The sequence below is a fragment of the Diabrotica virgifera genome, chromosome 3, assembly GCF_917563875.1.
Source record: "Diabrotica virgifera virgifera chromosome 3, PGI_DIABVI_V3a".
Lineage (NCBI taxonomy): Eukaryota > Metazoa > Arthropoda > Insecta > Coleoptera > Chrysomelidae > Diabrotica > Diabrotica virgifera.
The window spans coordinates 256,605,267-256,632,578 of NC_065445.1; the positions used below are offsets into that span (position 1 = coordinate 256,605,267).

At 33.4% G+C, this 27,312-nt stretch overlaps 1 protein-coding gene across 5 annotated transcripts in view; it reads right to left on the bottom strand.

Annotated features, from left to right (window-relative positions):
- LOC114338747 (trafficking kinesin-binding protein milt) overlaps window positions 1-27,312 on the bottom strand; it is a 318,823-nt gene that overhangs the window by 78,856 nt on the left and 212,655 nt on the right. For all 5 annotated transcript variants that reach the window (XM_050647317.1, XM_050647318.1, XM_050647316.1 and 2 more), the window contains one exon: window positions 2,608-2,712. Coding sequence is in view for 2 of the 5 variants with exons in the window: in XM_050647316.1 (XP_050503273.1) it covers window positions 2,608-2,712 (105 nt within the window). In the remaining 3 variants the exon portion in view is untranslated. The remainder of the gene's footprint in view (window positions 1-2,607; window positions 2,713-27,312) is intronic.

Genomic DNA, 27,312 nt, shown 5'->3' on the forward strand with positions numbered 1-27,312 from the left:
CATGATAAGTGCATAGTATTATTTATAGAAGTCTCAAATTGGTACAAAAATAATCTTTTTCTCATGTACTAGAATGATAAATTATGTTGACATGGCCCACTTTTTATTGTTTTACAAAAACTATATCAAACTTCAAGTTTAATGTTTTGCACATTATTTTGTTGTTGATGTATTTTTACGTTTCTTTTTTAATTTGGATATAGTCTTTTCGTGTATTACGAATGTGACTTTGGTTAATAAATGTAATGTTAAAATAGTAAATTGTTTAAACAATTTTCGAGAAAATGTTTTGAACGATATTGTTAAAACGATTTTTATTGGAAAACAGGAAAATATTTAAATACGATATTATTTACTTACAACTATAAATAATATTTATAAAATTACATTATTAAGAAAAAAGAATACTCTTCAATTTCACCTTTTTTTAAACAAAAATTATTGAAAATTTAACTCTAAAATGATCTACCCCTATGTTTTATCATTAAAAATTATCCAATTTTTTTTCCAAAAATTGTTTAATCAATATAATAAATTTAGGTTTTAGGGAAAAACAGGAGAGGCGTCCAAGGAAAACCTGGAATACAAGCGTAATGGAAATATTGAAGAAATTGAAGAATAGAGGAAAATCGTGGAAGGAAGCCTAAGAATTAGCTAGGGACAGAAAAGGCGTAAGTTCGCAGAGAATAACGAGTAAAGAAGACACCTCAACACCTTCCGGCATAAGAGGAACATCGATTATGTATTATGAATTTATTTCAAAAAGGTGAATTTAAGATTAAATTTATTAACACACGGTATATTCGTAATGTACGCAAAGAATACAAATTATAAAAAGAAATGTCATGAAAATCCTTTCACAATAATGGGATATTTTATTTAATACACAGAATGCAACTATTTACCACGTTTGTTTTTTCTTAACAGTCACAAATACGTCATTCTAGGTTACTGAAGATGATCTGACTAAATCGAAAACGTTCTGATGTTTTTCTATAATCCATTTGGGTGACTTTTTTTAAAGTTTTTAAGAAATTTTATACCATTATACAAACCGAAGCTTTTTACTTCTATGTAAGTTTTTTAACTATGGTATACAGCCAATCATTGGGACTTAAGCGCGTGATACACACGCAAACTTTAAGTACGCGGGTTTAAAGATCGCAGACTTACTCAGCTCGCCGTCGGTGATACACGGCAGACTTTCAGTACGCGGTTTTAAAGATCGCGGTCGCGTCGGTGGTTTGTGCTATTTAGGAATTTTATCGTATTATATACTTCGTATCGTATCCTATCGTGTTATATATTTTTAATACTAATAAAAAAGATGAAATCGAAAAGTGTGGGTAACAAACAAAATATCATAGATAAGAGGGTAATATTTTCATCAGGAGGATAAAACAGCCTATAAATAATTAGGTTTACTCAAAAACAAATAATCAAAAAAGCTTAAAATAGTGTTTTACGGTTTTCTCAAAACTTATAAAATGTAACTTGTCTCCTTTCAACAATAAACGATGGAATTATTTCTAGGCAATTTGCTGAATTAGTGAAAATATAAGTGTAACTTTAAACGCGATAACATGATGGCTCGAGGCTCGCGGCTCGTGGCAGTGATACACGTACGGGTTACGAGTAAGATTTCAAACTTGTTGGATCGACGGCGTACTTACTCGGCGGACTTAAAGTACGCGTATGTACTTGCAGTGATACACGTGCGAAAAAGGTCGTCGAGCCATAAGTACGCGTACTTACTCGCGTGTGTATCACCCCTTTTACACTTTAATTCGAATGGGATATACATATACATACTTTATAAATTGAGTTTGAAGTTCATATTATTTCATTTTTCCATATCGCCGATTTATAAATCAAGAATTAAACATCAAGAATTATACATCAAGAATTAAACAATATTACGATATTGCATTAAAATAATATTGATTATTTTAATTGTTTTAAATATTTTTATAGAAAAATTGATTTCTCCTTAGTTATAATAGGGCGGTGGGTGGGAATGGAAATTGTTATGGTAGGTACTGAATACGGAATCCACATCTGCAATAAAAATGGGGGTTTCCATATAAGATTTCAAAGTTACCACTTGCCCCATCCCCAGTGGGTGGGGTAGGGGGTCGTGTTTAATGTCATTCGATAGAATTTTGAAAAATATTAAACACGCGTTTTTTTAGATATTTTTCTTTGGAACTATATTTCTCGAGATATTAGGCCGTTTCCAAAATTTTTTTAGGGTATCAGAATAAATCATATTTTATTTTTCCGATTATAGCGCCATCCATCAAAAATTCGAAAAAATGTCTAGAATAAAAGTTGCTTACTTTTTTATAACGAATCTAAACCTGTAACAAAAACTGGGGATGCGTATTTAAGATTTCAAAGTTATCCCCAGCCCACCCTTAAGGGTTGGTGAAGGGTCGTATTTCGTGTAATCGGTGGATTTTTAAAAAAATATTGAACAAATGTTTCAGTTTTTCGATCCGATGTAAATTTCGCGATATATTCGACAGTCCCACTTCTTAACACACCCTGTATATAAATACAACATTTAAAATATAATCAATTTTAAATCTAAATGTACAAACTTACCTCCGAACTTGGTCAGAGTATCAGTTCTCAACTTGTACTTCGGAATCTGCTCCTCTAAGAGGCTGATCAACTCCACTTCAGGCAACGATTCCGCACTGCACAATTCTGAAACAAGAAGAAGACGCGCCATCAACTCGAGCTCAAGCCGTATTCACTTGACAACGGTTTATGATAATAATGGTAATGGTAAAGGTAAAATCATTGAATAAATGCGTAAGATACACATACGTTCACTCACACGCACACTTGTGTGTGAAATATGCATATATATCTGCATACAGTTAGAAAAACAGAACCTCGTTGATAGTACAATGGAACCTGAGGAAAATACGTGTGAAAATATGCAGGTATTGAATAAAAGTTCTAGTTTTTGTTTTTAAACTTTAAACATGCACGTTCCACTTTATGGTAAGGCGCGAGAAATATTGTTATTTTAATTTGATTCGCTTATGCAGATGCATAATATCAATATTCGATTTTATCTTGATTGAATAATATTTTAACGATGCAATATACGAAGGTAAGGTGAAAAGTTTTAGGAACACACTATAAATGGCACCGCTGCAAATGGAATTATTATTACTAGTTCAGAGAAATAAGGAAAAAAATATCCTGTTGGTGACACCACCCCCTCCAGGCCGAAACCAAATTTTTTGAGTAGTATGGACATCTACATTAATAACCTTTATGTTTCCTGCAGCCGATTTTGATGATATACATAGTTATAAACAAATGAAGATCAAAAAACGGTAAATTTTCGCTTTTTTCGTCTATTACTAAAAAATTGGGCATTTTAAACAAATTTGAGAGTAATAAACTCATAAACCGTATAAAAAACTTCAGTATGGCGTTCGCTGAATATGTCTATCCTTATTGGTTGTTTAGAAAATTGTAAAATAAATCATAAATTTTGAGTTTTTATAAATATTCATAACTTATGTAAAAATTAACTTAAAACCTTCTTATTACACAGAATGCTGAGACTTATGGTGCTTAAATCATACCCTAAAATTCAAAGCAATTGGTCAAATAGTTTAAAAGTTATTTAATTTGTTTATCCAAAATTAATTTGTTTTGCAACACTGTAAGTCAGAAAATGATGAAGTTACAGTAATATTTTGGATAGTTTGTGAAAGAAGAAAATTTACAGTATTAATTAAATTTAAAACAAAATGACAAAAAATAATTATATAATTTTGCAAAAACATGCGAATTAAAAAAATGAGGGGGCTAACTTTGTCCCTAATTGTACTAGGACAGTTGTTTTTCATTCTACATGTGTATAAAAATTCAGTCTTTCTAAATATGAAAAAATAATTTTTCTACGGGTAACGGTTAAAAAGTTATTCTAATTGTTTATAAGTAAGCAAAAAATCGACAAGTTTTTGCAAAATAATTTTACACTGTTTAAAATTATTTTTTGTCATTTATTTTTAATCAGGGTAATAGTATAAATGTTCTTCTTTCATAAACTGTCCGAAGTATTATTGTAACCTCATAATTTTCTGACTTAGAGTGTTGCAAAAAAATGAATTTGGGATAAACAAATTAAATAACTTTGAAACTATTTTACCAATTGCTTTGAAATTTAAAATATAATTTAAGTACAAGAAGTCTCGGCATTCCGTGTAATAAGAAGATTCTAAGTTAATTTTTACATAAGTTATGAATATTTATAAAAACTCAAAATTTATGATTTATTTTGCAATTTTCTAAGCAACCAATAAGGATGGACATATTCAGCGAACGCTATATTGAAGTGTTTTATACGATGTATGAGTTTCTTACTCTCAAATTTGTTTAAAGTGCTTAACTTTTTGGCAATAGACGAAAAAAGCGAAAATTTGCCGTTTTTTGATCTTCATTTGTTTATAACTATGTATATCATCACAGCATCTTAAACAGCATGTTAAATACAGCACCTATCGACTTGCAACTTTTTTGCATGGTGTGCGAGATGACGCCAGGAAGAAAGTTTACAATAGAAAAATGAGTGGAAATGCATAATTGGATTGATAGTGCATGAAATACATCAAGTACATAAACGTATCAAAATCATTATATTAAGGGCCAGATTTTGTTCCTCGGTGGTTTATGGGGTTGCTGAACATGAATACGCCATCAGAACCGACCTCCAGAGTACCTTATGAGTAAATCCTTATGAGTTACCTCCAGAGTAAAATGAATATTAAAGATAAATTACGATAAATTTTGTATAATGAACTTTTTTAACAATAAATATATTATTCTTTTTCTCATGATCATCTTTCAGTGCGTCACAGTTTTTCGATTTCTCTCTAACGCATTAAATTGTATGTGACAGAAAAAAAGGCACGTCTGGGAATACTTCGGTAATTATTCTAGTTCGGTGATTATTCTAGTTGTCGATAGATGGCGCCATAATCAAAAAAGAATTATTTATTAAATAAAATAATAATATTATCAATATAATCTGTACAATTTATAAGACTATACAAATGAAAGAAAATACCATTTTATAAATGCAATAGACACAATTGATTTGGTTTTATTCCAAATTGAAAATAAAATTTGACAACTGTCAGATTTAACTAAAATGTCACGTTAGAATAAATGTCATAAATGTGTATTATCACGGACTTACCTTTTTTTCTATAATTTGTGACGCACTGAAAAATGTTCATGAAAAGGAGAATATAATAATAAAAATTTATGTTTATTTATAATAAAAATACCACCCTTTTCGATCACTATAGTTACATCGAAGAAAATAGATTACCCCAAAAACCCCCGAGTAACGAGTTTAAACTAATTATATGATAAATTACCATAATACTCCAGAGGAAGACGTTTATTACACCCGCTGCAGGCACCAGGTAGTTTGCACACTCTCGCAGACCTCATATTCATTTTCAGCGACTCCAAAAACCCCCAAGTAAGAAAATTTACCGAGTTGCAAATTTATAATAATTGCCTATTTCAAAATGCATTTTCTTATGCACAAATGCAATTTGAGATTTCTTATTCATTACATTAGTTCACAAAATTTCCTGACATTCTCACGAATCCAACGCACCAATCCGCATTAAAATCCGTCTTACTGCAAAAAAATCGACACTTCAATCCTTCAATGCCTCGACTAATAAAAAAAATTGAATATTTGTCATTTTTCATAGACGGAAACTTGATTTTAGATTTACTAAATTACATTATTCCTGCACTCGGACAGAAAAGCCAGTTACCAAAAATTTTTTGGTTTCAACAAGATGGAGCACTTTCCCACTATTATCCACGGCTTAGAAATTTTTTAATGCGAGTTTTCCAAATTGATGGATTATTATTGAACGTAGACTCATACAGTGGCCTGCTCGTTCTCCGGACTGTTATTCGTCAGATTTTCTTTCGGGGATATCTAAATACACGTGTTTTCATTAGGCGGTCAACATGTTTTCAGAATTTGAAACAAAGGATTATTGATGAATGTGAACTAATAAGTGGAGAAGTCTTGGAAAGAGTGACACGAATTTAACTTGCACACTGCACAGTGCCAGCAGGTGAACAGAGAGCATTTTGAACACTTCATGTTATTCGTTTAAATTCGTATACTCATTGTTCTTAGTAAAAAAATCTTCACCTATTTTCTTATTTCTTGTTTTGACAATTTGTTTCTACCAAAACATGATATGAATGAATAAGGAATAATAAGTTCCTTTAAAATCTGCAAAAATATACAGGGTGTCTCAATTTTGAGGGTAGGTATATTACATATTTGATGACTTTTTGCAAATTTTGTGCCTTTTATGAAATCCTTCATTTGTTCAAACGCTGGGATTAAACAGTATATTCCAAATAACAGATGCCGATTTAAAATAAAATTGTTAATAATTGGCAATTGTAAGGCAAGCCGCACACCAAAGAAAACACTGCTAAACAAATCTCAAAGTCCGCCTACCAATGAAACGAGTGTGATTCATGCTCATGACACATTTTTATTTTCGGAGAGTTTCATAAATGGCTGGACATATATTTGTTTAGCAGTGGTTTATTTCCATGAAACGTAATTTACGTTTCATGTTTCTTTGATGTGCGGTCTGCCTAAGCCCAGCCGCACACCAAAGAAACATGAAACGAAAAACATGAAACATGAAACGAAAAACATGTTTTATGAACCTAAAACACTGCTAAACAAATCTCAAAGTCCGCCTACCAATGAAACGAGTGTGATTCATGCTCATGACACATTTTTATTTTCGGAGAGTTTCATAAATGGGCGGACGTTTATTTGTTTAGCACTGTTTTATTTCCATGAAACGTAATTTACGTTTCATGTTTCTTTGGTGTGCGGCTGGGCTAAGAGTGAATCTGCAGGTAAGTTTTAGGACGAAGTTAAATATAGTTAATTTAGAAATAAATGTTATTTTCAGGACGATAGGTAGACAAGATAATCACGGAGGTTATCTGCAAGGCCATTTTCCCGATGTTATTCCATCTGTGACAGCAAGAGTAAAACTTTCAAAAGATGTGTTGTTTGAAACCATGAGAAAAAAGGAAGGAAACACGATATTGGTGCTCTGAGTGTTATGTGCCATTGTATGAGGTGCCATGTTTTAGGTTGTAAAATACCTTACTGTTCAAAATTCGTAATTCCCTTAGGGAAAATTTTAAATTATGTATGTTGTGAATAAAAGAATAAAAAAATAAAAAAATATTACAAGAAATGCTATTTTTCGACTTCCGAATTTTTTATCGTTTCCGTTTATATGTGTCTGGAGTAGATTGAGAAAGAATTACTGTTTTGAAAATTTGACATGTACTGCGCAGGATGGATTTAGCCCCGGCGCAAATTGATCCTAAGCCAGACACAACCTGCGTCGGCGGACTGCGTAGACCGTTCTGCGCATCCTAGTATTAGTTAATGCATTCGCAGGTCGAGCTTGGGAAGGGAAGGCCTGTCGTCAACGTACAGTTTTCTGGGCCTTGGGACGGGTGACTCACCGCCAGATGTATATTTTTACGTGTTTTTGTTTGAGAGATGGAACTATCTGAAATGAATAAGCGGCGATATATTTTACACTATCTTGAATGAATAACATTTTATTGCTCTGTTGTATCAATCAGCACTACTCTACAAGTTTTGGTTTATTCGTTTTAATATTTTATTGCAATAGTAGGGAATATAATATATCTGATTAAAACAGTGAATTTTTTACATGTTAATTATTTTTAATTTCTTGTGAAGTATCTAGTGTGGCTTTAGCCAATAAATCAAAGTTATGCGTTTACAAGAGCATATTATTTGAAAAATAAGGAGTACCATAATGTGTCATAATTATAATCTCCTTTATACAGATCAAAAAATTGTTTAGTATGTATTTCTAAATCCACACAATCATTGGAAAATGATTCATGGTAAAAAATATATATTAATGACACTGTTATCGACAAAGTCGATCAATTTTAAACTTGTCATCATATATTTATTAGACATTTGTTTATCGTTAAAAATTAAATGATGGTTGTGAATTGTATTTTTTGTGTTATTTAATATTTTAGCAAAAACATAATCAGCAAAAATCTTATTTAAAACATGCGAACCGTTTTTGCAATCACAATCAGTGCAGTGTTTAAGGGAGCTCGCAAACCAAATGCAATATCCCTACATCGCATAACATACATTGCGGAAAGATACGCACTGAGTATCACATCTGGTTTTCGGTGAACGAAATTCCACCGAAGATTCACCGAAAACCAGATGTGACACTCAGTGCGTATCTTTTCGCAATGCATGCCACATGCGATGTAGGATTTTGCTTCGGTATGCGAGCTCTCTAACTTATGCTTGTTATTATAAAGGTATGTCGAAATAGAATACTCAGTGTAAGATATCTTTTTATGCACCCGCTTATGATCAAATTCGATGTTTTCGAAAGTCATACTGCTACGACTACTAGGGACGTGTAAGATATTTTTAAAACGTTACTAGTTACATGTACGGAACTACCGTTTTTTAGTTGCCTACTCAATTCAGTACAAGGATCAGATACATCAGTATTTTGTAATCAGTATTTGTACTCAGTACCTACCACTGAGAACCGGTATCAATAGTAACCGTTACACGTTTGCACTTATTTTGCCCGTCTCTATTCGTTACAGCGACAGCCGACTGTCGGGTTAGCTTGTGTTCAATATGCGGCACGCTAGAAAAATAACTGCACAGGTCACCCGTCCCACCGGCGCAGGTTGTGACTCGCTTAGGTTCAATATGCGCCGGGGCTTATTCGCACGCGATAATTTTTTGCAAACTGGTGGCACGACGAATTTTTTTGCATTCAACATCGAAAGGGTTAAACTATACAATATAGTGGATGTAAATAGTTAAATTCCTCGATATTTAAAACTTAACATCCACTAAATACTATTTTCAGATGAACATCACGAATTTTCATTGTTACCAAATTGATCCATTATGATATAAAGCACACGTCTTGACAATCATTTGTTTTTTACTAGTCCCGTTATTAAAATCACGCCGTTCTTACATTTCAATGGACCTAGTTTATAAAATAATAACAAACCACGTTTTTGTATTGTTCATTGAAATAATTCTGTTATATTACTCTACTTACCACAATAAAGTTACTGTCGTAATTACCATATGTAATAATTATCTAGACACCCAATTTCTAAAGATCTAACAGTTTTTTACTCATCGACCCATGTTGTGCCATTGTTCATTATTTATAAAAAATGCTTTTCAATCGATTTTACAAGTAGTTTACGTGAGATTTTATTCTTGGTTTTTAGGTGTGTGAACAAGTTCTTGTATATTTAAAGATTATAAAAAGATGATGTATATAATGAAAGTGTTACAAAAGTTGATATTTATTTATTCTTTCACACAGGCAAAGTTGTTATTGCCTGGGTCTATTTTGACACATTCAAAGATGATTCTCATAATATTTAGGAACTTTTTAATGTAGTATACAACAGCGCAGCGGGGTGATTCACCCAGACTCAGATCTAAATCTAGATTTATCGCAATCCATAAAAAACGCAAAGCAAGAAAACGCTCAGACTATCTATTAATTACCCTAACGAGTTAGGTACTCCCTTACCATTTTCTTAAGAAATGCTTCACAATAGAAAATAGAAGCAAACACAAATACGAAGAAAATTTTGAACAAACACAGTTTGGTTTTAGAAATGCATTCGGGGCCAAAAAGGAATAGACCAAGGCAGAAACCTTCGAAAACGGTAACTCAGAGTAGCTAGTTAATATCCGTGATATGAGGATCCATCCTATGGACAAAACAATCCACGTGGGGGTTGCTTTCACCCTGCTCAGACACCCTGTGGTGCCTGATGTTAAATCAAAGAATATTTTAAACATCACTTTAATTTCAATACAATTATGTAAACGTTTTATAACGATATAAGATCTAATTCTAAAGGGTTTTTACGCTCATATCTTAGGCTCAAGCATGTCCTTTAACCCGTAAAAAGCCCTGACGAACAGTGGCAGATTCGCTAAAACAGTGACAAAAAATGCATTTAATCTCTTCTCACTTCCTCCAACACAAGCTGCGGCCCGTTTTCACAGACTCCGAGTGTATCACCAGATTCAGTCATGGCTCGGTAAACATTGTGATCCAGAAGATTGGGACTGGAAAAAGCATGGAAAATTTTGGATAGCAATCCAAACTTCCAAGCCTCCAGTACCTCTCGAGCTTATTAAATTCATCTTTTGCAGATGCAATGGAAACTAGAAGTGCATGTGGTTGTCGAAAAGCAGACCTCAAATGTTTAGCAGTGTGCCTCCATTGTGGTGGTGAAAGTTGCAGCAACATCGTGGACATATTAACATGAATTATTGAAGAAAATGAATTGGAAGATGAATTACCGACAATGACGCCAAATCTAACTCTCATTATACCACAAAAATTCACCTCGGATACTGATTCAGATCTTGACTCGCAGCCTGGACCATCGAAAACAATGAAAAAATAATAACTACGATAGATCTTTTTCAGCATATAATAATAAATAATATTATTTTGTCCAGAAATTGGGGGGTTCAAAGAGGGTAGTGAAGCGCAATATAAGATGCTGTTTCCAGTTAGCATTCTCTAGCCTCTCCTACTCAATTCCTATCCTCACCTCCACGAAGTGCAGCTTGGGCTGCACGGGTGAACCCTGGAAAACCTGAGCAACCTTGCTGGAGATTGGGTAACCAAGCCCAATGGAAGGCAAGGTCAGGGCCGACGAGGAAGGGAGAAATGGTCCTCCGAAAAGGGGGTTGGTGAGCAAGGTTAGCAGCCTACCTACTGTAAAAACAATCAACGCTCATAGAACCGAACAGAAGCCTCGGAGTGGACGGATACACAGATGACGACCCACGCAAAGAAAAGGACAAAGAGACCAAATAAAACTACGAATTGGCACTTGGAACATCGCATCGTGGAACAAAAGAGAACAGGAAGTTGTGCAGGAATTGGAGCTCATAACATTGATATATGTGCCCTGAATGAAACAAAAAAGAAAGGGAAAGGAAATGTCAATAAGAACAAATTTATGTTCCTTTAGAGCGGAGTAGATAAAAACAAACGAGCATAGGCAGGAGTAGGCCTCTTAATGCACAATAAATATAGCAGCAGCATTCAGGAAATCAGATACATCAACGAACACATGATGCTGGTTTGCCTTAAACTTCACCACATGACACTTAATATTATCCCTGTATAAGCCCCAGAAAACAACAAAAACAAGGAAGAAGAAGATGCTTTTTATATACAGCTCCAAGATCTACTGGACACCACAATAGCCGGTAGTAAAACAATAATTCTCGGCGACTTAAACGCCAGAGTCGGCAGCATATCTGTGGCTGGAGTTACACAAAGATTTAACGAAGAAACGCTCAACGACAACGGAAAAAGACTCCTAGAACTTTGTTTATTGAATAACCTCCGAATTAGCAACACATACTTTGACCATCCAATACAGCATAAGATCACCTGGTCAGATACAAGAGGACGTAACTCTATGATTGACTACATTATAACAAACAGACAAATATACCCCAGGGATATAATAGATGTGCGCACTCTATCGTCCGCCAATGTAGGATCCGACCATGGATTGGTACTAGGGAAAATAAATATAGAAATCAACAAACAACGCAAGCGAAATACAAAAGTCGAAGAAAAGTTAAACATAGAAAGCTTAGAAGACGAAGGGACACAAAACTTGTATAGAAACTGACTAACAGAAAAGCTAAACAGCCATAACCTAGAGACTAAAAAAGATATAGAAGAAACCTGGAAAATTATTAGAAAAAGCATCCTACAAGCAGCAGAAGAAACTCTAGGTAAAAGAAAAGTCAACAGAAATAAACGGGAATACAAAACTCCATGGTACGACGAAACGGTGAAAGTACTAGCAAATCAAAAGAAACAAGCTTTCCTAACATATAAAAGAGTGAAGACACCGGAGACACGAGACGACTACGTGACAATCAGGAATAGAGTAAACCAAGAAATAGATAACATCAAAAAAGAACACTGGGAGACATTTACCAAAGATATGGGATACGACCTCTATGGATCCCAGAAAAAGGTGTGGAAGATGATAAGGAGACAAAAAACAGAAATGAATGAATTTGTACGGATAGATAACATTAGGGAGACACAATGGACTGATCATTTCACGAAATTATATCGAGAAGGAGAAGAAGAGAACAGATAAATAAACATTAATGAAACCCACGATAGAGCACTAATATCAGAAGGAGAGCTACAAGAACGAATAAAAAAATTAAAAAATAGAAAAGCACCTGGTCCTGATAAGATAAATAATGAACTGCTAAAATATGGAGGAGGAACACTGCTCAAATGGCTCCAAAACTATTTGTCGATATAATAAATATCGGAGTAGTACCAGCGAAATGGAAGGAAAGTCTCCTGCTACCGATACTCAAAAAGGGAGACTCGAAAAATCCTGAAAATTATAGAGGCATTAGTGTGATGAACAGCACATTAAAATTGTTGACGGCAGTCATAAAAGATAAAATCGAACATGGCAGATGAACAACAAGGCTTTCAGAAGAACCGCAGCACAATAGATACAATTTTTATTATCAGGCAAATAGTAGAAAAGTCTATTGAATATGGAAAACCAGCATACATGTGCTTTGTAGATTTAAAAAGTGCTTTTGACAGGGTGAGGCGAAATGATATCTTAAATTTATTACAAGATGAACAAATAGACCATCAGATAATAAGGTTAATTAATGAAATTAACAACAACAACAAGACCAGAGTTATAATGTCAACAGGAGAAACACAACGCATAGAACTGAAAGGAGGAATCCGCCAAAGAGACTCGCTCAGTTCATTGTTATTCAATATGGTGATGAATCAAATAATTCACGAAGTAAGAAAACGACATGGATACCACATGGGAGCGCATAAATTCACGATACTATGCTATGCCGATGATGCAGTACTAATTGCTGATAACGAGGATGACCTACAAAGGCAGCTCCACACTTTCAATATCACAGCAAATAAACTTAATATGAGAATATCAGTAGAAAAAACTAAATGTATAGTGATAAGTAAAGAGCCGCGTAGATGCAAGTTAGAAATAGACGGCAAAATTGTAGAGCAAGTAATGAAATTCAATTACCTAGGAGTAGAGATCACTAGTGATAGGAATATAAGAACAGAGACCACAACACAAGCAACAAAAGCGGCAATAAGTGGTTGCCTCCGAGAAACCATAAACGGAAAGCAAAATAAAAGTATACAAGACAACAGTAAGACCTATCCTAACATATGCAGCGGAGACAAGGACCGATACAAGAAAGACGAAACAACAAATCAACAATATCGAAATGAAAGTATTAAGATCAATAGCGGGCATATCATTAAGATACAGACAAAGCAGCAGAAGTATACGAGAACGATGCAAAATTCAAAATATTAACAGGTGGATAAAAACAAGAAAGAAAAACTGGAACGAACATGTAAACCGAATGGAACCAGATAGATTAGCGAACATCTGTAAAAACAACAAGCCGTATAGCAGAAGACCCGTTGGAAGGCCGCCGAAAAGGTGGAAAGACAATGTACAGTCTGAACAACAACTGGAACAGAATAAGAGGCAGACAAACAGGAGTAGGAGTAATCCTAATCGCGCGAAGAAGAAGAAGAAGAAGAAGAAGAAGAAGAAGAAATTGTCCGTGGATTAGGCCTATTGGTGATACGGATACCACACAAAAAACGCGCCTCCAGACTCTACCTCATAGGTGGCGGGGAAAAGGGTCAAAAATAGCTTAATAATGGCATAGGAATGTTAAAATCATAATAAATAAATATATAGATAGAAAAGTAAGCCGAAGGTTTTGTTTTTATTGTATTCCTATGAGAATTCGAGAATCTGGTTAAGTTTGGAGCGCTGTAAAACCTAGATAAACAAATAAAATTAAACAACTTTATAGTGGAAACTGTTCGTTGAAAGATCCTCTACAACAGGGGTTCCCAACCTTTTAGCAACTGCGTACCACCTGAAATATTTTGAAGATTTTGGCGTACCACTAAACACCGGGAGCATGGAATTTAAGGAAGCCCCCCCCCCCTATTCCTAATTTTTTTAGTAAAATATTTACACTAGGCAGTCTATTTCTATATTTCAACGTAGAATGAAGTAAACACTTCTGTTGTATATAGGTATATTATAAATTTATTAAAAAATTTTTAAAATTCATCCACAAGGGAGTGGTTCTTCTTCTTCTACGGCACTACAGCCCAAATTGAGCCTTGGCCTCCTTTATTTTTTGCCTCCACCCTTGCCTGTCTGTGGCTGCTCTTCTCCATACACGGACTCCTAAAAGGGCTTGTGCGTCGCTGTTTACTGTGTCTTCCCAGCGCTTTCGTGGCTTCCCAACCGGTCTCTTTCCTTGCATTCTAGCATTCAGTGCTCGTTTTGGTAGCCTATCCTCTCCCATTCTTATCACATGTCCGGCCCATTGCAATCTTTGTAATCTAATGAAGTCTGACAGGGGCGTTTCCTTATAAAGTTGATAAAGCTCGTTGTTGTATCGACTTCTGAAGATTCCGTTTTCCCTCACAGGTCCTAGTATTCTCCTAAGTACTTTCCTTTCGAATGTGTCGAGTTTGTTTTTGGATGTTTCTTTCAGCACCCAGACTTCACTGCCATAGCATGTTATTGGTCGAATTAAGGTTTTATAGATTCTCATCTTTGTATTTCGGTGGACACTTTTTGACCGAAATATATGGGAGAGGGCAAAATAAGCTCTGTTTGCCTGCGTTATTCTCTTCCTTATTTCTCCATCTTCTGATCCGTCGGCATATATTTCTACTCCCAGGTATGTAAACTTTTCAACCGTTTCAATGTCATCTTCATGTATAATGTTTTCTGGGACTATATTTCTTCTCGTCTGAGTCATTATTTTTGTTTTTTCTGTGTTAATTTCCAGACCTAGCATTTTTGTTTGTGTTTTTAACTCTGCATATGTTTCCTGTGCTCCTGTTGATGTTCTACTCATAATATTAATATCATCAGCATAAGCGGCCAGTTGAACCGTTCGGTTGATCAGTAGATTTCCTCGTCCAGTTTGCATTTGCCTAACCGCATACTCCAGTGCCAGGTTAAACAATGTTGGGGCCAGCCCATCTCCCTGTTTTAGTCCCTGCGAAATGTTAAAAAAGTCTGTCCGGTGGTTTTGTATTCGTACACATGCCTGAGTTTCATCCATTGTGGCTTTAATGAGTCTTATTAACTTGTGTGGTATTGCCAATTCAGCCAATATATAGTATAGTTTGTTCCTTTTGACTGAGTCGTATGCCTGTTTGAAGTCTACAAACACGTTGTGAACATCAATATCGTGTTCCCATGCTTTGCTCGGAAGAAAAGTATAGTATGCCCGATCTATAAAAAAGGAGACAAACTCCAGTGCAAAAACTACCGTGGAATCTCTCTACTATGTACAGCATATAAAGTCCTCACGTATATTATAAACCAGCGGCTCCAACCACTAGCAGAAAATATTATTGGAGAGTATCAGACGGGCTTCCGACGGGGAAGATCGACACTGGATCAAATATTCACAAGGGAGTGGTTGTACAAAACGTTTTCGGTCAAACTGACCATCCTCAGTGTAAACCTGGAAATAAGTGAACCACTTAGATTGAAATGCAAAAGGGTGAAATTTTGACAGTTAAAAAAGAAAATGTGGTTACTTACGTCCAGTGTACAAGTAATTGAAACTAGCCACTTGAATAGGTGTAAAACCTCAAAATAACATTATTGCTACATTATGAGCTGTATAGTAATCGACAATAAGTCGATGTCTTAAGATTAAAAATGTATCACATGTGGATGTATGTCATCCTTGCTCGGAATTAGCACAAGGTTGTGATTAGGTGAGAGGTTAACAACCAACTGATTAGACAGATTGGTGCCTGAAAATTCATGACAAGATGTCAAAGAAGATAGGTGGATTTCTCAAATGTCAACCGAAAAATTTTTGACAATGTGCATTAATATTTAACTTAATTATTCAATTGTGAATATGCAACTATTAAATTTGTTTGATATGAATTCTAAATTGTAAATAAAGGTTAATAAGCTATAATGATATATTCATTAGTGCACCGTAAACAAAAGCAAAATTCTACTCATATGCTGTGACGTCATAGAGTGTTTGTCTACTGTATAGGACTGATAATAATTATATTAATTTGAGCAAAGTTATAATGAATGAATATTATTGAAAATTATATAGAAAATTTTTTTAAAATTTTTTTTTTTTTTTTTTTTTTTATCAAAATATGATATTTTAATAGAGTAGCAGCTGTAGAATTGGAAGAAATGCCAATAGGGAATGGTCGGTTGCATATGTTTCAGGGAACCAACGAATATAATGAGAAAATACCAATCTATAGATCTGTAATGTGAATTATTGGAGGTATTAAAGGAAATGATATTAAAAGAGGGAAGTGGAATTGAAAAAATGTATGTACATATCTTAATCAAGAAATCTTCTCTAAAAATATTTTGTTATGACTGAATGTAAAAAGTTTGTCCCATATAGAACTATTGAAAATCTAAATTTAGAAAAATTATTAAAAAAGGTGATAAGGTAAGTTGCCTATGTTCAGTGGACAAATAAATGAAATATAATTACTGTTTTGAAATTAAATTGTGTGAATTGTTAAATGGATAAAGACTGATATTAAATTAGGAAAACTGCGCTGAAAGAAATGTACATGTTTTGATCAAAGAAGAAAATTAATTTTGATTGTAAGCTCTAAATGTAAAAAGAATATGTCACATATTAAACTATTGAAATTCTAGATTGAATATTGTATTGACCAAAGTTGATATTAAGTAAATTTATTAAATGTTGATAGCTGAGATTTATTTTTTTTTTTAATCTAAATGAAAAATAGAGTGAATCAATTAAAATGTTGGAAATTCAACAAAATTTTTGGTTATTGTCTATATTAGAATGTCATATCCGAAAAGATCAAGGGTTCCATGGTGTGATTTTGATATAATGAGAAAATGATTTTGTTAAGTGAAAATAATTAAAGAATGAGATGGAAGAGATAGAGTCTTGACAGGAGCACAGAGTGAAAGAAACTGGAAGTACTAAAAGAATATTTGATTAGGTATAATGTTTGGGTTTTTTGTTTATTTTGGGTTTGTCGTGGTATGTATAGGAAAGAAGGCCAATGTGAAGGTGAATAAAAATATAGAATTATGGAAATAATTGTCTATGAATGGGGGTGAAATCACGGTTAAGAGAAAGTTGACGGTTAACACAGTTTGGACTTGTCCTTGCGTCCCTGACAATCTCTAAATCCTCATATAGGTCTAAACGAAGGGTATTCTTATCTTGGATGTTATGAATCAAAGTCACACCATCTGGGATGTTAAGGTGGTGTTTGTTGACTTTGAGATGGTGAGAGAAAGCTGATGTATTGTCACGTTTAGTGTGCTCTGCTGCTCTAGTAGACAGTGATCTATAGGTTCTTCCTACATAAGAGGCATCACAATCGGAACAAGATAATCTGTAAACACCACTACGATTCATAAAGTTGATTGGATCTTTAGTGTTAGATAATGTTTTGTTGAGAGTGTTATTGACTTTAAATGATATGTGGACATTGTCCGAAGAACAGAGAATGTGTTTGATCTTCTCAGATATGACAGTATTATGAAAAGGTAGGGACCTATAGATTGGTGTGATGACTGGGTTTGAATTGTAAGCTAGTTGCTGAAGACGATTGGATTCTCTTTTCCGGATGAGCTTGTCGATTATATTAGGGTTGTAATCATTGTTGACTGCTATTTGTTTGATTATATTAAGTTCCTTGTTAAATTCAGCTGTAGATAGAGGTAGTGTATGTAGTCTATGGATGAAACTCCTAAAAGCAGAATATTTATGAGACAGTGGGTGGTTGGATGAAGAATGGATAACATGATCAGTTTGAGTAGGCTTGCGGTAAATACCAAAGTTGAACTGGTTGTTGAGTCTGGTAATGGAAAGGTCTAAAAAATTAATGGCATTAGATGATTCTAGTTCCATAGTAAATTTGATATTGGGATGGATTTGATTGATTTTGAATAAAAGGTGATTAGCTGAGTCTTGCTGACCATCCACAAAAACGAGACAATCATCTACGTAACGGAACCAATGTAGAACTTCAGGATTTTTCATGATATAATCAGAGAACAATAACCACAGAGAAACGACACGCCTTTGATCCTTCGTGGCTAAGCCGCCAACGACACTTAAAGCAACCAGACCGACCATCGAAGCAATAGTCAGTGGGCATATCACACAATATAAATTCGTAAATAAAATTAAGCATTTATGTTGACTTTCAATAAATATAAAATATTGCACCGAGAAAAAAGTTGCGTACAGGACCGGCTTTTGTTGGCATTCTTTATAATAATGGAATTATTTCTGATTTACAAAAGGTTGCAAATATATCGCACAATGCAAAGTAATGATGAAAATCATATTGATTGGAACCATAAATGAAAATACCTTTTTTTTATCCTGATTTTGGCATTGAAAGACCAATAATAAAATATACCTATTTATTACGGTAGGTGTGGCTTTCACTGATTGTTTTTGGCTTGGGCTGATACAAGATATAATTTGTTCGCCGAGGTATTTTCTAATAAATTATATTTTTCAATATAGGTTATCGAAAAATAACACAGCCATTGTAATGGCTACGGAAATGTCACAAACTCTGAAAGTTCCAATTCTCTTTGGGTGACAAATGTTCGTTATCGATAACAAGAAACTTTATGTTGAATTGTTGAAATCGAATGTCAATATTGTTTTTGTCTTGGAAACCTATCAAAGGTACAGTTTTCCTTTAAAGTCGAATATCGGAGCAAACGAATAAAAACCCAAGAAGTACTGTAAGAGTATATTTCTATAAATATAAATATGCAACAATCTAAAAAATAATCAAAAAAGTATTATACGAATCGTTACAATTACACCGATTTGTAACATTACATACACTATACATTCAGTATCATTGTAAATCCAAGATGTCCACCGCTATAAAATGGCGGATTACATATTTTTTCACAACTACTTCAACATGGGTATCAAATGAAAGGGCTTGACTATTAATTAAGAGTTCATTATAGAAAATCCAAAATGGCCGCCAAAAAATGGTGGGTTACATATTATTTAATTTCACAACTACTTCAATATGGGTATCGAATGAAAGGGCTTGACTACTAATAAAGAGTTCATTATAGAAACTCCAAAATGGCCGCCAAAAAATGGTGGGTTAGATATTTAATTTCACAACTACCTCAATATAGATATCAAATGAAGGGGCTTGATTAGTAGAAAAGAGTTCATTATAGAAAATCGAAAATACCTGCCAACAGAATAGTGGATTACATATTTTCGTTGGCATACTGTTATACCCCCATCTACTGTTTTTTTTTATTTTTATTGACTTCTAAAAGGCATTTGATCATGGTAAATATTTTATATTATGTCTCCAACAATTTTTAGTTTAAATAGTATTTTGATTATGTTTGCGTCGTGTAAATCAGAAATTGTCGTGTATAGAACTCTTTATATATTTTTATTTCGTAAAAACAGAATACATATCTTGAAATGCGATGACACCCGGACAACATCTGTTTTGACCTGGTTGGCCCTTCGGAGACTTGCGTTTTGTTATGAAATACATGCACTGACACCAAATTTATTATTTTTATTTTGAAATATAGTATTTTTACTACAAAAGCGATATCACGTAGGTCAAAATTTTTGACGTAAGAGAACTGTCAAAACATTAGAATGTGACTTTTCATTATTGCCATGTGTATAATAAACATGACAATAATGAAAAGTCACATTCTAATGTTTTGACAGTTCTCTTACGTCAAAAATTTTGACCTACGTAATATCGCTTTTGTAGTAAAAATACTATATGTATCCATTGCTTGGCAGAGCGAAATTTAGTTTTTATTTGCATTACGTAGGGGTAATGTATACAAGGAAATGAATCACTTTCTTCATGATTTATTATCAATAATATTTAATCAAGTCAAATTAACAGCCGGTTTCCGAAACGTTATTCAAATCTCCGATCATCTAATCGGCTGTCAGATTTGATCAACTATTAACCTGTGATGGGTTTCTCAAACGCCAATTATTGTAAAATTGCATGATCATAGATCATGTAATCGATGATCTGACATACGATTTGGTAGCGATACTGTCACAATTGGCTGTTATCCTTCAAAATTTCAATTATATTAACCTCTAAATCCAAACTTGTATCTTTAGATTCTAAAGGTGCATTCTCTCTTACGTACTGTCACTTTTGTTTGGGGCAAGAATTGAACGAGAGCATTTTAAAAATGAGGCTAGGTAATGTGACGAGAGTGGGAGATATAAAACAGTTTATTTATGATCTATAATATTTTATAATCGTATTTTTATTTTTGGTCTATATATTTACTTTTTATATTTATTTTTAATTTATTTACCGGCTGTTTTATTGTCTTCAAAGTTAGCTGCTATAATTTCTCACACGTTTTCCCTCTTATTTACATCGCTATAATCATTTAGGTCCTGCTTTTTAGAGCTCTGGCCTCTCAAAAAATAGCTCTATGAGTCTAGCATCCTTGTTATCTACATTTTTAAAAGAAAAAAAAAATATATATTATATAATCAAATATAAAAAATGTCCGAGATATCCATGTTCTGCAAGTTAAATAAATATTTTAAATTATTTCTTCCATAAAAAAATCTTATTTTTATTGAATAATATGATTTATATAATTTATATATGTGTTATTTGACAATTTTTTCCCATTATTTGTTAATTACAGTAATTAAAAAACTAAAAAAAACTCTTAACAGTCCGTTAATCGACGGATAGTCCATTTTTACCGCCGTTTGACAAGCGAAACTGGTTAATCGACCTTTCGGAGACTCAAAACACTCATGATCGGCTGTTAACTAACGATTAATCTTATGTCAGGTGATCGACTGTTGTTAAAACTAGTTTCTGACGCATTTAATCTATTGTTAATCGTCGATTACATAATTTTTGAGATGATCGTCCTTTCGGAAACCGGGCGTTAGACTATTAGATACCTAATAACTAATATGTAAAAATTACAAAGCAATAAAAATTACCTGTTATTATTCTTAGGAAATCTAAATAAACTTATTCCTCTTCCTGTGGCAGAGGAACATCCGTGAACCACACACGAGTAACCAGACATTTTAACTATTATAATTATTATATAAATGCTCAAACAAACTTGCTAAGTCAAGTATTTACCATACACGCCTACGGACTATCGTAAAACAACCAGAGTGACAGAATTAGCTGGAATTAGCATGTGCTGGAAACACATAAAGCAACCAGGTTCGCGCATGCGTCTTCAAAAACGGCACCCGTTTTAAGTACGGTCGTGTCGTTTCTCTGTGGTTATTGTTCTCTGATATAATTGGATTCTAAATGATCCATAAAAACATCAGCTAGAAAGGGGGATAAGCAACTACCCATTGCTAAACCATCTGGTTGTTTATAGAAATTATTGTTAAAAATAAAGAAATCTTGTGATAGACAAATTTGTAGAATATCTATTATCGAAGAAATGATATGGGGTTGAATAACCTTATTGATTAGGAGAGTTTTTACCAGACTAATTGTTTCATTTTTGGGTACTGAAGTAAATAGGTTGCTAACATCAAAAGAAAGCATAGTAATGTTTGGATTCAGATTGATGAGTTGAAGTTTTTCAACCAATTGGTAAGTGTTAGAAACTGAAAATTGAGGAGTGAAGTTAATTAAGTTTTTTATTGTTTTTAATAGAAATTTAGATAAGATAGAAACTGGAGTATTAATGAAGCTAACAACGGGGCGTATAGGAATGTCAACTTTGTGTATTTTTGGCAAACCATACAACCTTGGAACTAAAGGGTTGCTAGGAATTTTGCTGTATGGAGCATCAAATTCAGTGAAAAAATCAGAAAATTGTTTGATGTTGTCTTTAAGTTTAGTGATAAATCTTTTTGTAGGATCTACTGTTATAGAAGTAAAATGGTTGCTCTCTAAGAAAGATGTGACTTTGTTGTTATATAAGTCACGTTCAAGGATGACAAGACAGTTACCTTTGTCTGCTTTACTGAAAATTAATTGATGGTTTGTAATTTTTTGTTTAATTGATTTTAATGACTTAAGAAAAGAGTTGGCTTTTTTGGAAGAAAGACTATGTGAGAAAGAAGAGTTATTGGAAGAATCAATTTTAGTTTTGAATTTGTTGAGAAAGCGGTAACAAGAGTTTCTGATAGATGTTCTGTCTGAAAGGGTTACGGAGAGATTTTCGATAACTATGTCTGTCTCGATAGAAAGGTTCTCTATGTCTTTGATTGAAAAATCTTTGGGGACTGAGTGTTTAAGACCGTAGTTGAGCAATTGTATTTCGTCTTTGGAAAAATTAATGTTGGTGAGGTTCTTTATACGGGGATGGAATTTGAAATCTGAAAACTTTCTGACATCTCTGACATCTGAAGCTTGATCGAGCAAAGTTTTGGCTTGAATAAGTTTAATTAATTTGTTATTAACTCTATTAAATTTAATTGAATTAGAAATCTCCACCTTATCCTGAACATCTGACATAAAGTTATTAATATTGATAAAACCTATTATTTCGAGCAAAGAATCATACATTACCTTAAGTTGACAGTTGAGGTAGTTTAATTTTCCATAGTGGTTACATATCTCCTTCTTCATTAATTTAACTTGTAGTGAGCTCCTGATGTTTGGAGGTACATTTTTTGATGTTTTTACTCTGCAAAAATTTGGAATAACTTTGTGATTAAGGCATTGAGATATGAACCATATATCCAATTTAGTGTTGTTCCTCTTTGTAGCTAGCCGCAAGTACTTAAGAGCCAAGTTGACCATATCGTCATTAAATAAAACATTAAAAGGGTAAACCCTGTAGTTGGCTGTATACCTTTGTTAAGACAACGTAGAATGAAGTAAACACTTCTGTTGTATATAGGTATATTATAAATTTATTAAAAAATTTTTTTTTTTTAAAAATTCATCCACAAGGGAGTGGTTGTACAAAACGTTTTCGGTCAAACTGACCATCCTCAGTGTAAACCTGGAAATAAGTGAACCACTTAGATTGAAATGCAAAAGGGTGAAATTTTGACAGTTAAAAAAGAAAATGTGGTTACTTACGTCCAGTGTAAAGTAATTGAAACTAGCCACTTGAATAGGTGTAAAACCTCAAAATAACATTATTGCTACATTATGAGCTGTTTCAATTACTTGTACACTGGACGTAAGTAACCACATTTTCTTTTTTAACTGTCAAAATTTCACCCTTTTGCATTTCAATCTAAGTGGTTCACTTATTTCCAGGTTTACACTGAGGATGGTCAGTTTGACCGAAAACGTTTTGTACAACCACTCCCTTGTGGATGAATTTTTAAAAAAAAAAAATTTTTTAATAAATTTATAATATACCTATATACAACAGAAGTGTTTACTTCATTCTACGTTGTCTTAACAAAGGTATACAGCCAACTACAGGGTTTACCCTTTTAATGTTTTATTTAATGACGATATGGTCAACTTGGCTCTTAAGTACTTGCGGCTAGCTACAAAGAGGAACAACACTAAATTGGATATATGGTTCATATCTCAATGCCTTAATCACAAAGTTATTCCAAATTTTTGCAGAGTAAAAACATCAAAAAATGTACCTCCAAACATCAGGAGCTCACTACAAGTTAAATTAATGAAGAAGGAGATATGTAACCACTATGGAAAATTAAACTACCTCAACTGTCAACTTAAGGTAATGTATGATTCTTTGCTCGAAATAATAGGTTTTATCAATATTAATAACTTTATGTCAGATGTTCAGGATAAGGTGGAGATTTCTAATTCAATTAAATTTAATAGAGTTAATAACAAATTAATTAAACTTATTCAAGCCAAAACTTTGCTCGATCAAGCTTCAGATGTCAGAGATGTCAGAAAGTTTTCAGATTTCAAATTCCATCCCCGTATAAAGAACCTCACCAACATTAATTTTTCCAAAGACGAAATACAATTGCTCAACTACGGTCTTAAACACTCAGTCCCCAAAGATTTTTCAATCAAAGACATAGAGAACCTTTCTATCGAGACAGACATAGTTATCGAAAATCTCTCCGTAACCCTTTCAGACAGAACATCTATCAGAAACTCTTGTTACCGCTTTCTCAACAAATTCAAAACTAAAATTGATTCTTCCAATAACTCTTCTTTCTCACATAGTCTTTCTTCCAAAAAAGCCAACTCTTTTCTTAAGTCATTAAAATCAATTAAACAAAAAATTACAAACCATCAATTAATTTTCAGTAAAGCAGACAAAGGTAACTGTCTTGTCATCCTTGAACGTGACTTATATAACAACAAAGTCACATCTTTCTTAGAGAGCAACCATTTTACTTCTATAACAGTAGATCCTACAAAAAGATTTATCACTAAACTTAAAGACAACATCAAACAATTTTCTGATTTTTTCACTGAATTTGATGCTCCATACAGCAAAATTCCTAGCAACCCTTTAGTTCCAAGGTTGTATGGTTTGCCAAAAATACACAAAGTTGACATTCCTATACGCCCCGTTGTTAGCTTCATTAATACTCCAGTTTCTATCTTATCTAAATTTCTATTAAAAACAATAAAAAACTTAATTAACTTCACTCCTCAATTTTCAGTTTCTAACACTTACCAATTGGTTGAAAAACTTCAACTCATCAATCTGAATCCAAACATTACTATGCTTTCTTTTGATGTTAGCAACCTATTTACTTCAGTACCCAAAAATGAAACAATTAGTCTGGTAAAAACTCTCCTAATCAATAAGGTTATTCAACCCCATATCATTTCTTCGATAATAGATATTCTACAAATTTGTCTATCACAAGATTTCTTTATTTTTAACAATAATTTCTATAAACAACCAGATGGTTTAGCAATGGGTAGTTGCTTATCCCCCTTTCTAGCTGATGTTTTTATGGATCATTTAGAATCCAATTATATCATGAAAAATCCTGAAGTTCTACATTGGTTCCGTTACGTAGATGATTGTCTCGTTTTTGTGGATGGTCAGCAAGACTCAGCTAATCACCTTTTATTCAAAATCAATCAAATCCATCCCAATATCAAATTTACTATGGAACTAGAATCATCTAATGCCATTAATTTTTTAGACCTTTCCATTACCAGACTCAACAACCAGTTCAACTTTGGTATTTACCGCAAGCCTACTCAAACTGATCATGTTATCCATTCTTCATCCAACCACCCACTGTCTCATAAATATTCTGCTTTTAGGAGTTTCATCCATAGACTACATACACTACCTCTATCTACAGCTGAATTTAACAAGGAACTTAATATAATCAAACAAATAGCAGTCAACAATGATTACAACCCTAATATAATCGACAAGCTCATCCGGAAAAGAGAATCCAATCGTCTTCAGCAACTAGCTTACAATTCAAACCCAGTCATCACACCAATCTATAGGTCCCTACCTTTTCATAATACTGTCATATCTGAGAAGATCAAACACATTCTCTGTTCTTCGGACAATGTCCACATATCATTTAAAGTCAATAACACTCTCAACAAAACATTATCTAACACTAAAGATCCAATCAACTTTATGAATCGTAGTGGTGTTTACAGATTATCTTGTTCCGATTGTGATGCCTCTTATGTAGGAAGAACCTATAGATCACTGTCTACTAGAGCAGCAGAGCACACTAAACGTGACAATACATCAGCTTTCTCTCACCATCTCAAAGTCAACAAACACCACCTTAACATCCCAGATGGTGTGACTTTGATTCATAACATCCAAGATAAGAATACCCTTCGTTTAGACCTATATGAGGATTTAGAGATTGTCAGGGACGCAAGGACAAGTCCAAACTGTGTTAACCGTCAACTTTCTCTTAACCGTGATTTCACCCCCATTCATAGACAATTATTTCCATAATTCTATATTTTTATTCACCTTCACATTGGCCTTCTTTCCTATACATACCACGACAAACCCAAAATAAACAAAAAACCCAAACATTATACCTAATCAAATATTCTTTTAGTACTTCCAGTTTCTTTCACTCTGTGCTCCTGTCAAGACTCTATCTCTTCCATCTCATTCTTTAATTATTTTCACTTAACAAAATCATTTTCTCATTATATCAAAATCACACCATGGAACCCTTGATCTTTTCGGATATGACATTCTAATATAGACAATAACCAAAAATTTTGTTGAATTGACAAAATATTTTTAGAGAAGATTTCTTGATTAAGATATGTACATACATTTTTTCAATTCCACTTCCCTCTTTTAATATCATTTCCTTTAATACCTCCAATAATTCACATTACAGATCTATAGATTGGTATTTTCTCATTATATTCGTTGGTTGCCTGAAACATATGCAACCGACCATTCCCTATTGGCATTTCTTCCAATTCTACAGCTGCTACTCTATTAAAATATCATATTTTGATAAAAAAAAAAAAATTTTAAAAATTTTCTATATAATTTTCAATAATATTCATTCATTATAACTTTGCTCAAATTAATATAATTATTATCAGTCCTATACAGTAGACAGTCTATGACGTCACAGCATATGAGTAGAATTTTGCTTTTGTTTACGGTGCACTAATGAATATATCATTATAGCTTATTAACCTCTATTTACAATTTAGAATTCATATCAAACAAATTTAATAGTTGCATATTCACAATTGAATAATTAAGTTAAATATTAATGCACATTGTCAAAAATTTTTCGGTTGACATTTGAGAAATCCACCTATCTTCTTTGACATCTTGTCATGAATTTTCAGGCACCAATCTGTCTAATCAGTTGGTTGTTAACCTCTCACCTAATCACAACCTTGTGCTAATTCCGAGCAAGGATGACATACATCCACATGTGATACATTTTTAATCTTAAGACATCGACTTATTGTCGATTACTATACAGCTCATAATGTAGCAATAATGTTATTTTGAGGTTTTACACCTATTCAAGTGGCTAGTTTCAATTACTTGTACACTGGACGTAAGTAACCACATTTTCTTTTTTAA